The sequence below is a fragment of the Narcine bancroftii genome, chromosome 2, assembly GCF_036971445.1.
Source record: "Narcine bancroftii isolate sNarBan1 chromosome 2, sNarBan1.hap1, whole genome shotgun sequence".
In the NCBI taxonomy this organism is placed as follows: domain Eukaryota; kingdom Metazoa; phylum Chordata; class Chondrichthyes; order Torpediniformes; family Narcinidae; genus Narcine; species Narcine bancroftii.
The window spans coordinates 33,087,938-33,108,724 of record NC_091470.1 but is presented as its reverse complement, the minus strand read 5'-3'; the positions used below and the strand labels follow the sequence as shown (position 1 = coordinate 33,108,724).

Sequence of the window (20,787 nt, the reverse complement as noted above, 5' to 3'; positions counted from 1 at the left end):
TGTTGTCATTTGTTTTTTTACTATTTTGGTGATGGTACAATCATGCGCACAGTGAAAACGGAGCACAGTTAGATTCAAGGCACGTGAGGCAATTGTTCAAACTTAGCTGATTGCACGGTGAAGGAGAGGCAGATCTTCGGTTAATACAGACTTGCCTTAACACAGACCTCACCTCAGTAAGTTTCTTTCAAGCTTTTCAAACACCTCAGAATGAACTATATACATACATACATGTGTATATATATATCTATATATTTATCTCTATAGATATATCTATATAGATATAGATATATCTATATAAATATATCTATCTATATATATGTATATATACACACATACATATATATAAAAAATGAAAACCACTATTCACGAACACACGAGTCACTGGGTATTTGCTGTCCATCGGAGCAAATAAGAGGTAGAGGATCCTGTTGACATGCATCCATGGTCAGTTACGTATACATTTCCAAAGTTTACACATGACAGGGCCAACAGCAGCTATCAAATTATACAAGCTGAATACAACATTAGGGGTCATTTGAAAAGTTATGCTTGAAACAGAACAATCAGTAACATACTGGCGATGACCAACAGGTTGAGACATTACGAGAATCGATTGTAAGCCACATCTTTTAAGTAATATAGTACGACTATTGGAAAACATTTATCTGCCTTGGTGTCATTAGATTGAGGTCCAACTCTGGTTAGAGTAAGCTGAATGCAACTTCTGCTTTCCCAAGCCGAGAGATGAGACAAAAGTCCTCTATTATCCAGTACTGCATTGTTGAATATCAAGCAAGGCAGTCACCGCCCTTTGCCCGGGAACAGAGTTTAGTGCTGTGACCCATGCACTGCCTCTTTTCACACCCTTGGCAGCTCTGAATGCCTTTCGATACCACCAAGGTCAGATTTGAACCCAAACTGAAGGGATCTTGCTTCCATGCCCTTTGCCGTTCAAGCTACTGAATCAAAATATTTGTGAAGTTGTAAACAACGTCAGCATGTATTGTTTCAGTGGAATGATTTTAACATCTAAACCACTTAGGTACAATTCACAGTAAGTGGAAATTCTGTATTATACAAGAGTTACTAACACCCTATAAAATGAGTAAACATGGAAAAAGTATGATCTCTATCCTTTAGTGTAGATCATCTATAAAACCAATTCATTCTAATGTTGAAAGTAGAGCAAAATGTGAACCAATGACAAGCCTTCATACTGGAAAAAAACCCAACTCAGAACCAATGAGGCAAAGACACAGAGATAATTTGCTCAAACTGCAGACCTGAAGCACAATTCTCGACTTCAACAAACATTCATAGGAAGAACTGCCACTGAGTGGGCTGTGGGACATTTGGGTACGAGTCAATAGCCTCTCTCTGTCCTCCCACTCAGAAGAAGATAACAGCTACTCACTTTGAACAAGTAAACTGGGGAATGGGTGAGCAAGTCCTTGTAACTGGCACACCAGGACCACTGGTTTTCCATACTGACCAAAGACTTAGAAATTGCACAAAAGCTTTTTGAAATTTGTTCCCAAAACTTTCTAGATCAGTGCACCTTAACGGTCATATGTGAACATTCCAAGTATTAATTGATAGCCTTCCCGGAAAAGGATTATTTTTGTCTCTTTCAAAGTGTGGCAGCATCATCGGTGATGTTGGCCAAAGAAAAGAGCTTTAAAGTCATCTCGAGATATTCAACAGATAATGGTTTGGTTTTGCTAATTGCGTAACATTCAATGTTATCTGGAGAAAGTCACAATCATTTCTGGGTGAATTTGCACCTCTCACAAAACTGGTCTTAGTTGATGTTGATGAAGTGTCAGATGTGCGTGGAATGAGATCTGAGTCACAGGTGCACTATTCGGACTGGAGCTCCAATGTTGAAAGAATAATCAACTTGCGCCAGTCACAAAAGAAACAAGGGTATAACAGGCTGAAATACCATGGTGTTGAATTAAAGATTTGGACGTTTTGACCCCTACATTGGAAATCCAACACTCAAAATACTTTTTCTCTCTCCTCCATTGTTTCCAGCCTTTTTATGACATGCACCTCAGTACATCACTGTGCTCCTTGCCTCACTAATCACCCTGCATGCCACAATGGCATCAAGCCACTTAAGGCATGACTAACCATCAGGCCAGTAAATTTCATAGGAACTCTAGTTGAAAGGGATGTTGGCCACACAAAATGAAGATTTCATTCTCCCCTATCCCCCACCTACATAACAGCCATGAGGATAGGCCATTCATGTTGGCTCTCTCTGTGCTTAGCTCAGCAAAGCCATGGCAATGAAACTCTGCAGCACCTAGTGGGAAATGCATGGGCTGTTTTGACTCACCTTTCTGGGTGTAAACTACCTCACTGCAGTTTCAAATTTCTACTTGGCTTATTTACAATTTTCTGATTGGGGGAGCAGACTTGGTGCCAAGCACAATGGTATTTTAGTGCACCAAATAGAGGTGAAGAACAATTATTTTAAACTTATGATACCAAAGAAAGCATTCATTTATAAACTGTCTTCTTGCAAACTTTAAATGTAAATCCAACGGCAACTTGTATCACAACTCTCTAAGGTACCGAACCTGCATTATTGGGGGCACAGTGGAAGTTGGTCTGTTCACCTGTTCAGAACCTGCTGCTCAGCAACATCAAAACTGCTAGGAGGCACATCTTTGCTGGGTTATCCAACATGCTCATTGGTATGGTGTGCATTATCTGAAACAAGGGAGTTTCCAAATGCACATCTTCCTCAGAAATTCCAGTGGCAGAGCTATTCAGTGCATGCGAATTCAGCTATAATGTGTGGTCAATGGATGATTGGTATTCCACCATTATCAGGTTCAACTGTTTTTTGATCAGATTATCTGGGCTCTGAAACCAACAGGCGAGAATTGTGATTAAATGCACTCATTTGATTCTCTTCAAACAGGTCAACATCAAACTTCCAGATTTAGAGTCACAAAGGAGTGCATTACTCATGACTCTGATCATTTGACAGATCTGACACAACTTAAGAGTAAGAGGTTCAGTAATTATTTATGATTGAGATCTTTCTGAAGCTAATTCAAAACAGCAGAGAAATTGACATGGATGCAATTGTAAAGAAAAAAAACTACTTGGAAACATTTCTACAAATCTGTTTCATGGATGCAATATTTGACTAAGTTGGACAAGTGAATTATAAACCCCATCAAAGTTTCCAATTCAGTCCTTGGTGGAGTTAGAAAGTGGAGCAGGATTGGGCAACGAGTTGGAGTTGGGACAGGCCGGCAAGTCTTACTGGCTTCAGTGTCTTTGAGAAAGGGGTTGGGGGGGGGGGGGAAGAAGTGAAACAAAATGAGTGCATATGACATTTCCATCGTGAAGTCTGCACAGACTTCACTGTCAAAGCCAAAATCTGTTCTGAAGAGCCCCACAGTTGAATGCCTCCAGTCTTTTAAATGGTAGTAACTTCTCAACTGGTTCAAAGTACTTAAAGATCAAATAGGGATATCCTCAATTTTCATTTTCAAATGTCACAATACTGTTGCCTCTTAATTATCGCCAAAGGATTCATGATTGAAGCAAACACAACTATTGCATTTAAGAGACTTCTAGATAAATACATGAATATCAAGGGGATGGAGGGATGTTGATCAGCCTGTACTTTTCTATGTTCTATTAACTCACAAGATACATGATGATCGCTGAAGCAAGATCCAATCGATGACCACATTTAATCCTGCCTTCTCTGTCTATTCTCAATCTTCCCCGACTTCGATCACTGCAGATTTATGCTGAAAAATCCAGGTCACATTTGAGTCTTCAAAATACAGCCACAATAAAAATAAGTGCTATTCCTGGCAGCAGTAATATTTCAAGGAATAACTCAGAATATCTAACCACATTTTATGGAGTTAATCTACAGATTGTATTTTTTTTAAAAGTTGTTCAAAGACCTAAATTTTGGCATTTAAAAAAAAATAAAGAAGACTTCATCACCAAACACATGCAGTAAACCAGAAAACATTATCAAATTGGGCCAAAGCAACAAAAGGCTGTTTCTTCAATTAAACAAATACTCCCGCCCTCCCCCCCCCTGTTATACTTGGGTGAAGTTGAAAATTAACGTTGAAATCAGTCAGAATATTTGTGCCAAAAGGGGCATATCCCTCTTTCTAATATGTTCTTTCCCCAATTATTTCCTATTATACAGAAAGCACTTTGCTTGGAGATAAATTCTTACCATCTGGTTTTGCCTTGTTCAGTCTCTCAAATTTGCTTTTTTGTGGCTAACTGTTTAGGCTTTGATCTACAATTAGACTCTTGGCCTTGTCTCCCAATTTTCCTATGCTATCCCTTCTAAATAGACCCTGTTCCACAGGTAAGAGCAATCCACTCTCACTGCTCCTAAGAGAAGTGGTCATATTCGTAACAGTGAATATTTACTGATATTGTCTTGTGTTTTGCCACACTTCCCACAGAAAACATGCTACAAAGTTCAAGACTTGGTCATTTATACATTTTCTCCTGCAGTTAACCACTTGGAAATGAAACAATTGCTTTTATCTGCTATAAATTTAAAAGTCTTGGCTGAACTGTATCCTCAGGTCCATTCCTTTTTTTTTAAAAAAAATACACTAATTAAATTGTTTTGATCAGTTATAAACTATCTATGAACAAAGGTGCAATATCTGAATAGGTTTGCTCTTGGTCACTAATGGATTATCAATATTAATGGATTATCAATATTCGGAGCTAGAACTCTATACATAAAAAATTATTTCTACTTGGAGCAACTGGAGAATGTTCTAAAATGTGATTCACTTATACAAGACAAAGTTCTTCATGCAATTAAAATAACAATCGCAGAATAAACATCAAATATTTTTGGTTTTATATAAGCAGCAGTTATTAAAATTAGAATCTGATAAATTAAAATTCAATACAATCTGGTGTGTAGACTATGACAATTGGAGCCACAAAATATATATAATCACATTAAATATACACTCCACCAATCACTTGAGTGCATGACGTAAAACATAATGCAATATTACCAGGAAGATACAGGTAATGTCATAAAGCTAGCTTAATGGATCCATTGGATTAAATTCACTCCAATCTATCTGGCTTCATTCTGGACCACTGAGGCTTGATGCAACCAACACAAGGGCACTGTGGGGCAGGACCACAGACTCGAGTCCTTCCATGACCAGGCACTGAGGGGCCAGGACCAAGGGATGCCCTTCAAACAACAGAGGAGAGGGGAGAAGTGACAAGGCGTCACAGTGGTGCTAATGGTGTAAAGAGAATCAAATGTAACAAGGGCCAGTGACGGGAATGCATAGATATGAAAGTATGGGCGGGAACAGAATCTGAACAGTTTTCCTTTTGTACATGATTTATTGTGAAGTAAGTCTTTTTTTAAAAAAAAAACTGCTGAGGTTCAGACAAGCTTACACTTAGAAGCCAGGAATTTGGTGAACCAAAATGGATGCATGCTTTCTGTTTCCAGTAGACATCAGCTTGAAGCAATGCATTCGCGGCTAACCAAAAGTATGAGGGAAAAAACCAAGTGGGTTGGGTTTCCCAATCGCAGGCTTTCAGGGAAAATTTGCTCTTCGTATTTTAACTGAAAACCCCCAATCTTGCAGCTTTCACACCCTTGAGTGAAAAACGTAATTCTTGTTCAAGAACTCCAATATTTACCTCAGTGATATGATGGACTGCCTGCCATGAAACAACTGCTGAGAAAAACAAAAACTGTACAGGCCCATAAATTCAGTTTTCAGTTCAATTTCTTCTTCTCAGCCTAACACCAGGCAGGTTCCTGCTCGCCAATATCTCCTCCCCTCCAAATAGTGCTTTTAGAGCACAGGAACAGGCCTTTCGGCCCACATGTCTAGATTGCACATGATGCCCACACTAAAGTAAAACTCTACTGCTTGCTCATGACACACATGCCTCTATTCATTGCATATTCATATGTGTATCGAGAAGCCTCTTAAATGCCACTATTGTAGCTGCTTCCAGGTACCCACCCTTCTCTGTGTAAAGCCTTTCCCTGTACATCTGCCTTAACTACCACCTACCTTAAATGAATGGGGGGAAACCTCATAGAAGCATTTTGAATGTTGAATGGCCTGGATGGAGTAGATGTGGCAAAGATGTTTCCTATGGGAGGGGAGCCTGGGACAAGAGGGCACAATTTCACGATTGGAGGGCGTCCATTTAAAACAGAGATGCAGAGAAATTTATTTTTCCAGAGAGTGGTGAACCTCTGGAATTTGCTGCCATGGGTGGCTGTAGAGGCCAGGTCATTGGCTGTATTTAAGGCAGAGACTGATAGGTATCTGAATAGTCAGGGTATCGAAGATTATAGGGAGAAGGCAGGAGAGTGGGGCTGAGTGAGATAATGGATCAGCTCATGAAGGAATGGCGAAGTGGACTCGCGGCCTACTTCTGCACCTACATTTTATGGTCTTAAAGACATGCCCAATGGTATATGATATTTTTAACCTTCACAAGTTTATAAGTTTCCATTCGGTAATCCCCTCAGACCTCAATGCTCCTTACAACTTCTTACCCTATGTATTAACGCAGATGAAGTGACAAGGGAAAGAATCCTGGTTATAAGCCTCCACAAGGTGGCACCAACTACTAAACATAGAAATGGAAGGAAAGCAAATAATTTTATTCACAAATGTATATCTAATAGAATTTGACCTTGCAAAGAACCTGACAACAGTGGTGAATGCAGATACCAGATATACATCTGCATATGAAACACACCTTCCTTATCTGGAGATTCTCATAACATTTGTCTGACCATTAAACAGTACAAAACCCCCCCCAAAAAAACCTCCTTGCAAAATTTATTTTGTTCTGAATTTGCAAGGCAGGGTCGTGGGAGGAGATAATTCACTTGAGACTTCAAACTGCAAGAGCTTAATACGCTTATACCCAGGGGCTAGTAAAATCGTCTAAAATGCCACCTCCTGGTAATATTACACAAAGACATGAAAATCACAAAGCTCTAATTCAATAGTGAACAAAATAAAAGTTGTAATTTTTCATGTTTAAACTGTTAAATGCAAAATTACCTTTTAGTAGTTATATCGAAGAAAAAATGTTTACATGACATCAGATTAGTCACTCTACCACCCCACACTAATTTTCATCCAAGAAGAGAGGAAATATGGTAACATGGCAAAGTACACATCTAATGCCTAGTACACTAAACAATTTGCTGTAAACATTTTTGGGACTGGTTTCCGTGGGAAAAAGGAACAAATCCAAATAACTGGAGGCACTCAGAAGGCGGCAGAATCTGGACATCATCTGCTGGAGCAACTTAAATATACTTCAGTGAGTGAAAAAGACGGTCGACGTTTCCATTTCAATAAAGCGTTTCGATCCGTAACATCGACCATTCTTTTTTTCCCACTGACTCAGCTCGAACCATATGGGTGGCGCGGTTAGCAGAGCGATTTGCGCAACGGTGTTACAGTGCCAGCAATCGGGTCCAGGGTTCAAATCCTGCGCTGTCTATAAGACGTTTATTCATTCTCCCCCGAGTCAGCGTGGGTTTCCTCTGGGTGTTCCGGTTTCTTCCCACCTTTCAAATCATAACAGGGTTGTAGGTCAATTGGGTGTAATTGGACAGCATGGGCTCATGGGCTGAAAGGGCCTGTAACGGTGCTGTAAGCAATGTCTAAATTTGAATTTAAAAAAATTAAAATCGAAATTAGAACCATTACCCTCTTCCATCAGATTCCAGCAAATCCAAATTATCCCCAGGCCAGGATTACCGTATATTTAAAAGGTACAAGAACATTAGGGTGGTGTACAGGTTATGCTGCTCAGAATAATCTAAATAAAAATCTTATGAGGATGCCTTCAAGATTAAATCACATAAACTAGAGTGGCTAGTAAATCAAAAGTGACGCATACTTTACTTGGATGCATTCTATTTTCAGCTTGAAATGTCAATAATTATCTTTGTACATCTTTGGATCTTTGGATTTGAATCAAAAAAGTATAATCTTCAATTTCATGTAAAACAAGGTGGCCTGAGGAGTAGTGGAGGCAAGAAATCACGAATTACTAAAATAAAAATGCCCACTTATCTTTTGTTTCAAGAGGTTACCTTCACCTCTTTCTGCCTTTTTTTTTTGGAAAAAAAAATGGGGTGCACTGGTGCTGTGAGGTGGATAAAGGGAGACTTAGTACATGCGCTTTGGTCTTGTCCCAGAATTCAGGAATTTTAGATTATGATACACAAGTACATTGGTGAAGGTTCACAGGTATTCAAATTCCTTTTTGCCTCAGACTTTTCATCTTGGGAGACACACTTGGGCTATTTGGGGATAAATACTCTCAAAATTTGATTCCGACAAGTATAATGGTAGGAAGACAAATTGTACTTAGACGTTGAAAGAATTTGGCGGGGGGGGGAGGGGGGGGGCGTCATTTCACGAGTGGGCCTCAGAAATGGCCAAAGTGGTAGCGTTTGATGAACTGGACATTCTATACACAAAAATGGGGCAAATAATCTTGGTTTCCTGGTGGGGAAATAGTGGTGAAGCATATTAATATTATATCGATATTTTTTGCTACCATGTTGTTTCTATTTTATGGATGTTTATGTTTTGTAACTTACGATTTGCATACCTTTAACACTGACTCAAGGGTTTCGGGGAAACTTTTTGAAAGAACTCAATAAAAAAATTAAATCATAAAAAAGATCGGTGCTCAAAGATCTTCCTTTTGCTATTTCATTCTAAAATAACCTAAACGTGGGGTCCTTTGCTGAGCATCACGGTAACTCCAAAATGCTGATTAGCGCAAAGCTGTTACAGCGCCAATGAAGTTGGCGCTGACTGAAAGGAGTTTGTACGCTTTCAGGGTGCTCCCATTTCTTCGCATGTTCCAACGACGTACAGGGTTAGTAGGTTAATTGGTCACATGGGTGTATTCGGGCAGGCTGGACTCGTGGGCTGGAAGGGCCTGTTAGTGCTTTGTATCACTCCAAACTCCAAATCTAAAGTACTGAAGCTTCCTCACCCTGGTAAAGAACTCAAGACCCTACCTATCCGCTGCTTGCAAGCAGCAAGTCTGGGAAATGAGCAAAATCATGTTACAAATTCCACAATGTCATTCTCTTTTTTCTTTCTTAGTGAGGTGATGACTCTTTGTGGCATTGCAATGTAAACATCACAATCTATGGAGACAGTGGAAAACAGATGAAGCTTCACAGTTATTTTTGCTCAGTTTTGTTCACACCTTTGTTTCAAATGAAGAGATATATGGAAGTACATGGTTCACAGCTATTAAACTTAACAATATTAAGACTATGGAGGAATTACATCAACATACCTCTGTTCTTGGAATCAATGTTGAATATTTGCCAGACGTCATTATACTTACAAGGAAATAAGGTGTTATTTGGACCCAACCCCATTTAACTGTACTTCATCAATTACCTCCAATTTACCCTTTCCAGTTTTTATTTGAAATGCAGAATTTGGTATTTACTGTGAAATACTTCTAACAGATCGAGTCTACAACATATCTTGGCCCAAAATACAACCAGATTCAGATGGTAGAATAAATCTCACTGGAGTTTAACCAACTGTGGACTTCAAATTACTCTCTCGATAGCTTGCAGCTCCCGAGAGCAAACTATACAACAGTTTTAAAAAGGGCTGCTGTGTGCCGAGAGAAGTGTCGAGAGAGAGAGAAAAATGAAATGCCCAAAAAGATTGGAATGATGGGATGCAGGGAAGGATTCCTTGATGAAACAAACTAGCCAATCATGGTGGATTCCTATAAAGAGAATCAACAGTTCCAGTTTGGCAAAAGCCTATCAAAGCAATTACTGCTCGTGTCAATGCCTGAGAGCTAGATCGAGCATCCGCACTTGATCAAAGGACCTGCAAACTACTCCTCAAGAAACCTTTCAATACTGTGCTCCAGTCTCTGCACCAATCTGTGAGGTCATTCAAACAAAACATACATTGGTCTATTGATTTAAGAAATTGGATCATGTCGATCCTCATTAATGATTTTATTCTTGGGTTTAGTCAGTAGTTATTGCGAGGAGGCCTTGGTTGCCATAGGGGCTACACAGTTCTGAAAGTTGGGCGGCAAGTTGCAGCTTAGCCGCTGGTGCTGCAGCCTCTTGCTGTTGCTCGGGTCATCTTCCACAAGCCAGGCCTCCTTTGTTGCCATGGTCACAAAGCCTGAAGCAGCAGGACAGGCCCGGTCCGCACAAATGCTTGCTGCCTGCTCAGGCGCGGTGCTGTTCTGGCTGAACTGAGGCGCCTCTGGGTTTTGATCTTGCAGGACAACTTGAATGTGGTTGATCAGCTCGGTGAAGAACTCTGGCACACCTTCGTACCCTGCAACGAAGTCAAGACAAACAGTTGTTTGCTGGCAAATGCACACACACAGAAACATTTGCAGTTGGGGTTTGGGGATTTTAAATTTAGACATAACAGCATGGAAAATGGAAGGGTGGAAGGAAGGTGGAGTGCCCGGAGGAAACCATGCAGACACACTGAGAATATACAAACACCTTACAGATAGTGTTGATTCGAACCCAGGTCACTACCACTATTATAGCCCTGTGCTAACTGCTACATTAACCCTGCCACCATGTGAAGAACTGACATTGTTAAGGAATCTTCTGACAGAATGTACTTTGTGAGAGAAAGTCCCATTGACTGAATGGGATTTTCTTGGCAGGCATCATGGCCTGACTTCTCTTGTACAAAAACAAGTGCTCTGCTTCTGCCGGGCAGTAGAGTGCCAACCACTTTTTCAAATGAGGGCTTCCACGTTTTGGATCCAAAATGGTGCCCGAGTCCTAACTGAGCCACTTTAAGATGCCAAGGCATGATAACATCATGCCAGTTAGGTGCTATTTTGTTCCGGGCACAGAAGGGGCAAGCTTGAATGAGGAAAGAAGCCTGAGGTGAGAGGGTAGGGAGATAATAGAAAATACAGATTATTTGCAAACTTTTCTGTCTGTTTTTGATTTCTTGCATTTGTGGATCATTTTTGATTTTCAGGAAATTAGAGCCTGGACTGTGGCAAGGGAGAATCTGATGATTGAGATCTGTGCGCCAGGCTTAGGTTAAGTGGCTTAGGGTGAGTTATAGGAGGCAGCTGGAGATCAGAGGCTTTGGATTAATAGATTGAGGCACATTATGGAAGGGCACTTAGTACAGTGTGGGAGAGTGAGTGGTCTCCAACGGATCAAAGTATGGGGTTTACCCAATGGGGATCCTATTCAAGTACAGTAAAATCCCTGTTATCTGAAATTCAAACAACTCGCGAAAAAAAAAAGAAAAAAAAAGGGAGGAAATAAATAAATAAACGTTTAGGAAGATGAATAAAATTAAAGTTTAAAATTGTAAAAAATAAGCATTCTCCCAGTGTCTGTGTAGGTTTTCTCCAGGGGCTCCGGTTTCCTCCCACCGTTCAAAACCATTCAAAGGTGACACAGACTCATGGACGGAAATAGCCTGTCACCATGCTGTATATCTAAATTTTAAAAATTAAAAATGTTCTCAGAAGCAACGCACAAACCCTCGGCGAAGACGGGAGCAAAAATTCAGCCAGCAGATCACCCCAATCGTGCCCCACCCCAGGATGAAGGACTGGCCAATGCCGCTCACCGCTGGGGCAACATTCTCCCTGCCTAGTACGTCTTTATCTTAATTATTGTATTATTAAGTGCATTAAGAAGGCTTTATCAGCAAACTCGGGGGAGGGGAGGGGTTCGTTATGATGGCGGCAAGGTTAGCATAGCAGTTTGTGGAATGCTGGTACAGCAGCAGTGACAGGGGTTCAAATTTTAATTTTGTAAGGTACGGGAATTGCCTGATTAAAGTGAACTTTACATAATTAAGAGCTCCAATACTGATTTTTTTAAAATTGCTTTACATTTTGCATTCTTTTGCTTTTGAACTACTTATTCTTAATGCAGGTACATTAGTTAGGCATTGTCTCAGGCACCCGGAAAATTCACATATCCTGCATTCGCAATTCCCGGAGGTGTTGGTTAACAGGAGCTTCACTGTATATTGAGTTGATCCATGGAGTTTTAAACAATTACCGCTCTTAGGAAAGCTTTGTTCCAGTTCTCCCAAAATAAAGGAAAAGGAGAATGGCTTCAGTTGAGTGCACTGCACCTGGATCGCAGTGCAACTCCACCGGGAAGCATCCAACCCTAAAATGGCGACTTACCCCGTTCATTCCAGAAGAAATACCTTGTAAGAAATGACGCTGAAATATAAAACCAATTCCTTTTGCTTTTTTTTTAAAAAAAGCTAATGATATTGTTTAATTCTAAGCATTCATCAACCACATTCTGCAAATGAAATTTGTTGGATCATTCCCAAATCCGAATCATAAAAAAACAATTAATGGCACAAGTGAAACCTTAAACATTGTTACTCTCCAAATTTGTCACGGCTACAGTCAGGGATTGCACTCTTTTAAAAGATTTCCTCTGAAGGATTCTTATCACTGTCACGGCCTGGCTAGTGTGTCTATTACAGCGCCAGCGACACAGGTTCGAATCTGATACTGTCTGTAAGGAGTTTGTACGTTCTCTCTCTGACTGCGTGGGTTTCCCTCCAGGTGCTCTGGTTTCATCCCATCCTCCAAAACGTACAGGTGTTTTGGGTTAATTGGGGTATTTGGGGAGCACAGGCGTGTGGGTCAGAAGAGCCCGTTACCGTGCTGTATGTCTAAAATATAAATTAATTCCTGCTTTAACAATCCATGCAGACTTGTATCAGTTTTCCACAGACGGATTCCTAACTTATCTTGAGTTCAGTCACAAAACAATTTCCTTATGAGGAACTGGGAAAGGAGAACATGAAACCATTAGCAACAGGCACGCACTCAAGATAGATCAAACAAGTTTTTTTTTAAAATGCATGTACTCTCTCTTAACCCTGTTTGGCTTGAGGGGAGGATATTTCTCAGCTTCTCCCCAGTTAGCTCGTAAGTTCATTTGCTAAGCTCTTGGCTAAAAGGCCATTGTTAAGCAAAATTCCCTTATTTGAACATGACAATCAGAAGTTGGAATCTGACACTTGAAAGTTATGGCCATACTAATTTGGTTTCAAATCCCTTGAGAAACACTTAATTTCCAGATAAATGTAACTGAACCCAGTCTTTAACCATTCAAAGATTCTTTATAAAATTATATTCTATAATCAGACAACTTAAAATGAATAATTGGACAACTTATTCTATTGCATTAAAAATAACGCTTTAGTATTTTCCATTTGAAATCACATCATTAATCTAAACGTATGGCATTTTATGAAAAAAATTCAAAGGCATTCTGCAATAATCTTAAGGTAGTCGGAAATATCCTCTTGCCACTCAAGTTCCTTGCTCATGCCTAACCGGACATAAACACCCATCTTCTTCCTGACGTGCTGAGAATTGAAACTTCACCCCTCCCCTGCTTCTCTCAATTACCTCTGATGAGGTGGAAAAACATTAAGGAGGAGCGAACACAAGGGGAATACCTACATTGCCGGAGCTAATTTCCACTGTTTCCCTGTGCTCTTGCAGTCTTTCTACAGCAGATTCATGGTGGTGATTATAGAAGTGCCAGCTGAACTTACAAGGCTATAGCCCCTTTCCACTAGATTGGCCATTCAGTGTCCCGGGAAAGGAATGGGGCGGGGGGGGGGGGTGGGGGGAATACATTTGGCTTTTCTCACTTGATCACTCCTAACTGAGACACTGAACGCTTTCACACTTTCAAGAAGCCATCCCTGGGGTTAGGACTGTTCTACTTTCTTCTACCGGTGATGTCATGACACATAGAGCCTAAATCCTGATCAATGTATTATGATCTTAAATATGAACAAAATTAATCATGTTTAATTATAATATAACTAAGCTTTATGTAAAGCACAGTATGAGCCCTTCAGCCCCTCTTGTTGTTGTGCCAACCCATATAAATCTTTATAAGGGACTGTGGGAAAGTGCAAGCAATAAATAGCAATAGCGGACAATTTATATAGTTGATAGTACTATCGTGTACAAATTAAACAGAGTGGGAAAGTTAGTAGCATGGATGCATTCAATTTATAAATACCGTGGGGAACAAGCGATGGCGGACCTGCCCTCCCAGAATTCCATGCAGCAGAGAAAGGGCTGTGTGCCCAGCTCTATACATGGAGCATTCATAGAGGGTGTCTCTGCCACACAGCATTCTGGGAAGTCTGGACCACCATTGCTGTTTTCCCCATGGTCTTTATAAATTGTTCACTGTAGCACTACCAATTTTCCTACGCTGTTTAAAAAGTGTTCGGTGTTGCTATTTATTGCCTCTCTCTCTCCCCAACTGTGACTTTCCCATGGCAAAGTTTATACCTTCATTTTAATGTTTTCTTCCAGCACTCACACAAAAAAACTTGGGTCATTTCAAGTGTTTCACACTTGCCTGATGGCAATGCCGGCATCTGCAGATGCCAGGGATTGTACTAGAGGGTCGAGGCCGCCAATCCCCGGCGTGAGATGACATCATCTGATGCCGGCATTGAGCTGATTTTGCTTTCACACTTGCCACTTTAAACGTGGATTCACGTTTGATTCCTGGGATCACTTGCAAGTGTGAAAGGCGCTTATGTAATCTTCATAATTAGCTGCTCCATCAATATTCTCTTCTAAAGGAGAGTTGCACACCTTTGCCACAGCCTCCCTATTACATTTCTACACTGCCAGTGGAACAGAAAATTTACGCAAATTTTCTATTTTCCCAGCACCTGTGTATAAGCCCTAAATAACAAACATCGGCAAATGCCTAGAATTATCATTAACTAATTGTAATATTCCAGTCAGCCTACGCTTTGAAATCTTAAGCAAACTGCTGTTGATTATACATACACCAGTAACCAGTCACACAGGATCGTTAATACTTGAAGATTATTATGCAACAACGTGAGGAAGTTGCAAACAAAAATTTGATACACTTTCAGGTTAAAAGGCAGAAGGTGGGGTGAGAGTAGTATTATAATCCAGGCAGTTGGTGGCATGTCACCAATGTTAAGGTTACAAGTGATATGGAGCAGGATGGAATTTGGGGAAAGAACAGATGGAGTCAGAGGATAATATATGGTTGGAACAGATCACAAGCCCCGTGGGGAAATATACACTGCAAATTCAACATCAGGACAGCTTTGCCATGGATTTTTTTAACCATTTCCCAAAATACAAATTTCCAATAACAAAATAAATTTCAGGGGAGATGCATTAAACCTCTCATTGACAATGTAATAAGATGTAGGCTTAAACCATGAATGCATTAATGAGTGCTTTCAAAACTCAAAACCTAAAGGGAAAAATGTTGTCCCTGGCATCACTCTACTCTTTTGCCTTTTTGATCTGCTCTTGCTAACCCAACTTGGTCATTGCCATGGATCTTTAAGTGTTGAACCAGCCCTATTGTAACAGCCTGGCCTTTTCACCTCGCTCTCCTCTCTCATCTGAATCATGGTACATGTTCCGAATCCAGATGTGTGTTGATTTAATGGAATACTTTTATTGATCCAAAACCAAAAAAATCCCCAACAGATTAAATCCTCTGATAACTGCCATATTTTAAAATTTAAATTTAGGCATGCAGGATGGTAACAGGCCCATCCAACCCAATGAAACCGTGCTGCCCAATTAACCTACAACCTCCATCAGTTTTCAAAGGTGGAAGGAAACCGGAACACCCGGAGGAAACCCACGTAGACATGGGGAGGATGTACAAACCCCTTACAGACAGCGCTGGATAAACACCCGGGTCATTGGCGCTAACTGCTATGCAAAATGTGCCCCCTCGACTACTTCACAGGGACAAAGCACCAAATTTGAGGTGCTTTGCAATCTCTACTTCTCAAGGAGGATTTCTTTACTGACACCAAGGCTTCTGAAACAAGATTGCCAGCACAGAAATGGCCACAGGTTTTCCTGGCATTGATGTTCCACTGACATTTACCTCATTGTCTCATCACCGTGTGATCATATAGAATAGTAGCAGGCGCATTGCCCAGGAGTCATTCCATCATACAGATATTTACACTAACCCTATTTTATTCTCTGCACACTTCTCCCATCCCCTCCAAATTCTATCATGCAACTACACCCTGGGGTACCAAGTACAGTCAATTAACCTACCCTGCTACAAGCCTTTGGGATATGGGAGGAATCTAGAACAGAGGGATCTGGAAATATGGACCGGGTGCTGGTCAGTGGGACTAGGAGGGTGGGGATTTGTTACAGCATGGACTAGTAGGGCCGAACTGGCCTGTTCTGTGCTGTAAGTGGTTATATGGTTATGGTTATATGGAAATACAGACACATCATTCCATGAAAGTGGCACCAGAGGTGGATAGGATTGTAAAGAGAGTTTTTGACATATTGGCCTTCATAAATCAAAGTATTGAGGATAGGAATTGAATTCTTAAAGTTGCATAAGATATTGGTGAGGCCAAATCTGTAGAATTGTGCGATGTTTCAGTCACCTCACCACAGAAAAGATATCAATAAGATTGAAAGACCGCAAAAAAAATTTACTAGGATTTTGCCAGACTTCAGGAACTGAGTTGCAGGGAAAGGTTAAACCGGTTAGGACATTTTTTTCTCTGGAACGTAGAAGAATGAGGGAGATTTGATAGAGGTATTTAAAATTATAAAGGAGATAGAGAGAGTAAATATTGGTAGGCTTTTAACTCTGAGGGTAGGTGAGATACAAACCAGAGGACATGGGTTACGGGTGAAAGGGGAACTTCTTCACATAGAGAGTAGGGGAGTGTGGCATGAGCTGAAGTGGTGAATACGGGCTCAATTTTAACATTTAAGAAGAATCTGGAGAAATGCATGGATGGAAGGGGTATGGAGGGCTATGATCAGGGTGCAGGTCAGTGGGACTAGGCAGAAAAATGGTTCGGCGCAGACTAGAAGGGCCGAAGGATCTGTTTCTGTGCTGTAATGTTCCATGATTGAAGCCAGGTTGATGAACTCTAAGACAGCAGCTTTATGAGCTACACTTTCAATCTTCTAGTTTATTCCTTTCTCTTGCATTCATTGCAACTTCCATATCACAAGCATCGGGAATTGCTCCGACTTCACGGGAGGAAAACTAAGCATGCAGAAAACCGACAATGACCTATCAGCAAAACATCGAGCCCAAGGTTAGAGCACTCTGCACTAGTGTGATCTCTTCTGAGGATGGAGCAAGCGTCCTACCTGGGAATGCATTGATGTCAATGACAGCGTGCTGGCCAGTCCTGTTATTGATGATCACGTCAATGCCAAACAGGGAAATTCCAAGGGCTTCGCGCAGATTCCGGGATATTTTCCTGATGACATCATCACTCGGAGGCCTGCAGACACCTTCCACCACATCCAGCTACAGAAACCGTAAACATCTGGTCAGCAAGAGAATGCAAAACACGTGGCAAATTCCAAGTGAACATCTTCACACCAACACGTGGACTAAAACTAGTACACTGAACAACCTCAAGCAGCTGAATTGGATAAGATCAAGAAATTAGCCCGCATCATAGAATGGTCCAATCCTAGTCATCTGGCTAAGAGTGAGAGGACAGGGAGATGTCTCTTCATGAACCATTTTGGGATCAGAAACACACCGACACTGCTCAATCTACACATTTCTGGAAAAAAATTAAGATTTCATAATGAGAAAGGTTGTTTAGAATGCATTTTGGGGAAATATATGGTGCATAACATGGAGGAATATTATGGTCAGAGACAAGCACTTCCATGGAGTCAAGAAAAATATGTAAAATAAATGTTTGTGTAGCAAAGGTTACTGCAAACTGCAGTGGAAGTTTTAAATGTGGATGCATCAACATCCTGGTTGACTGCTTTGAAAATTGAAATCACTTAATTATTTTTAAACGAGCTTTGGATTTCTTCAGATATGCATTTTATTTCAGTAGCCTACGTGTGGTGATTTTCATTTTCCACTGGAATGCATGCTAGAAATTGTTCGCTGCACTTTTGTGGACAAGGATCTGCAGCCCGTTGGCATCCAGCTGATTTAATACCATCGAGGGCCTTGACAGATTGCTGAATGCAGTTGACTTTCGGTGCGATTCAGCAAGAGTGGCACTGAGCCCAAAAACTACGAGCCTGTCCACTTCGGCCCAGAAGAAGCTGCCCACTTTCAACCGTTCAATTTATCTCCCGGGCCAAAACCGACCATGCCTCTCAACAGAAAATGTCATGATGAGCAAATCGACAGCAGGAATAAAACCGAGAGAAGGTCGACAAAGCAGTGCAGAAATCAGTTCTAAGTGGCCAGCCCTAATGGCAAACAGGTCTTGGTTTATCACACTGGCGCAGCCAAAAGCAGACAGGACAATAAATCCAATTAAAGCACTTCCAGGGCAGAATATCAGTCACAGAGCAATTACATCGCTGCAGAGCAGAGCACATTGGACCAAAACCTTTCACGGCTCCACTCATGGCTGAAAGGTGAGTGTGATTCGATCATTAGATGGCAGTGTGACCAAGACAATTACTTATCTAAAAGCACAATGCTGGAGAAACTTACTTACTTCATAGCACAAAGATGAAGACATGTCAAAGTTTGGCCCCTGCAAGGATCTGACTTGACTGCTGCTCTCTCTGCTTCTCTCAATGTATTCTGCACATATGCATCTTAATCTTTGCTCTATAAAGGACACTGTCTCACCAGCTGAGTTTCTCCAGCATTGTGTTTTTATTTCAATCACGGTGTCTCCAGACTTTCGTTTATTTACTTCAACTACCTATCTAACAGTTGGTACTTGCTGCATCTGTAAAGGGTGCCAATTATTTATGGAGTCTGCAGAGAGGCACCAAACCAAGGCAGCATGCGATCTAGTGGATGTCTGGAGGTCTCCTCCCTGAGATTAACACTTGCAGGAAAAGCTGACGGACAACCACAGGGCCAGGTGGCGTAAGAAAGGGCCAGGCCCCTGGACCTGCTATCGTGAACCGAGAACTAGCTGCAAGAAGCAACAGCAGGAGAGCAGAGCGGGGAGTGGCGCAACGAGCAGGGCTGCTGCCTCGTAGTGCCAAGACACTAGGTTCAATCCTGGCCTTGGGTGCTGGCTGTGTGGAGTTTGCACATTCTCCCTGTGACTGCTTGCTCATCCAATGACGCACAGGTTAATGCAGCACTGTACATTGCTTCTCATGTGGAAATGAGTTGTTACTCAAATTGCCCACTGGTCAGTAGAGGTGGCTTTAATAAAAGCCTATAGCCTGCAGCTGACGTGGACTTTTACCCCCTCCATAAATCTTCGTCCGCGAAGCCAAGCCAAAGAAGAAAAGATAGTATGACCAAAGAAGAAAAGATAGTATGATACAAGTCTGGTCCTTGTTTATGGCATATCAATTTTATTAACAGGAGAAGCCACCTCTACTTAGTTGCACTATCTGTTATATCAGTCTTTCTTTCTTTGGCTTGGCTTCGCGGACGAAGATTTATGGAGGGGGTAAAAAGTCCACGTCAGCTGCAGGCTCGTTTGTGGCTGACAAGTCCGATGCGGGACAGGCAGACACGATTGCAGCGGTTGCAGGGGAAAATTGGTTGGTTGGGGTTGGGTGTTGGGTTTTTCCTCCTTTATCAGTAGGGTGGAGCCAATCTACAGTCATAACCAATAGCAAGCAGTCAGCATAATAGAATCACTACAATCCCGGGGGTGATTGAGGAGAATGTGGGGAGAACGAGAAATGGGATTAATGTAGGGTTAGTGTAAATGAGGGGTGATGGTCTGCACAGATCTAGTGTGTTGAAGGGCCTGGTTCTGAGTCACATCTCTGAACCTGCTGCACTGGATCCTGTAAAAAGGACTTCAGCATGCTGCAGATTTTCCCCTTAACAAGACTTTGCCAGTCCTGAAGTACTTTTATGATGAATCCTATCTTATCAGGATGATCTTAGTTTCAGACTGGATGCAACATATCAAACCCACAGGCATCTTTTGAAAGAATGCACACTTTCAGCACCAGAATTTCCAGCTCATTGTAAATGTTCTCACCTTTCCTTTGTATCATGCAACCCAAATCCACATGACACAAACACCATGCTGAGAGCTCCTGGCAGCTGGGTTGTCCAACACACTACACTATCCACTAGCACATCTGCGAGTCAGTGGGTATGGAACATATCTGAAAGCAGCACGTATTTCATCTTCCAATGTGCTGATGTGCTTCTCGAAAGCAGAGAAATCTGCACATTTAACCCAAAAAGAAAATATACCATCAGGGATTAGAACTTACCGCTGTTAAATCAGAGGAGGATTCAGGCTTTGAAACATTGTGACTGTTGAAGAATATTGATTTCCTGTCTGCAACCAATGTAAATTTGACAAAAAAAATTAATCATCTATTGAAAATTTCCTATATATCAATCAAAAAATTGTCTGCATTCGACTTCAAGCCATCTGAAGCATCCATAACTGAGGATTACAAACTAAGGAAGGTGAAATAATTCCTGATAATTTAAGTTCAAGTTTATTATCATCTGACTTACATCTACAACCAGGCGAAACAGTGTTCCTCCAAACCACAGTGCACAAAATAATCACGTTTACATAAACTATGATATAATTATATATAAATATTTTGGAGCAATTTACTGGTTTACAGGAGTGTCTGTCCTGGCACATGGTTGGCGTAGCCGTTAGCACAATGCCTTCACAGCACCAGCAAACGGGACTGGGGTTTGAATCCCGCACTGTCTGAAAGGGGTTG

At 41.2% G+C, this 20,787-nt stretch overlaps 1 protein-coding gene across 6 annotated transcripts in view; it reads right to left on the bottom strand.

Moving 5' to 3' along the window:
* Nucleotides 1-20,787, bottom strand: part of LOC138753335 (inositol-tetrakisphosphate 1-kinase-like) — a 262,270-nt gene continuing 241,483 nt past the window's right edge. For all 6 annotated transcript variants that reach the window (XM_069916215.1, XM_069916218.1, XM_069916216.1 and 3 more), the window contains 3 exons: nucleotides 20,314-20,381; nucleotides 17,266-17,428; nucleotides 1-10,394 (listed from right to left, as the gene is read on the bottom strand). In XM_069916215.1, coding sequence (XP_069772316.1) covers nucleotides 10,084-10,394; nucleotides 17,266-17,428; nucleotides 20,314-20,381 — 542 coding nt within the window. In that variant the 3' untranslated portion in view covers nucleotides 1-10,083. The remainder of the gene's footprint in view (nucleotides 10,395-17,265; nucleotides 17,429-20,313; nucleotides 20,382-20,787) is intronic.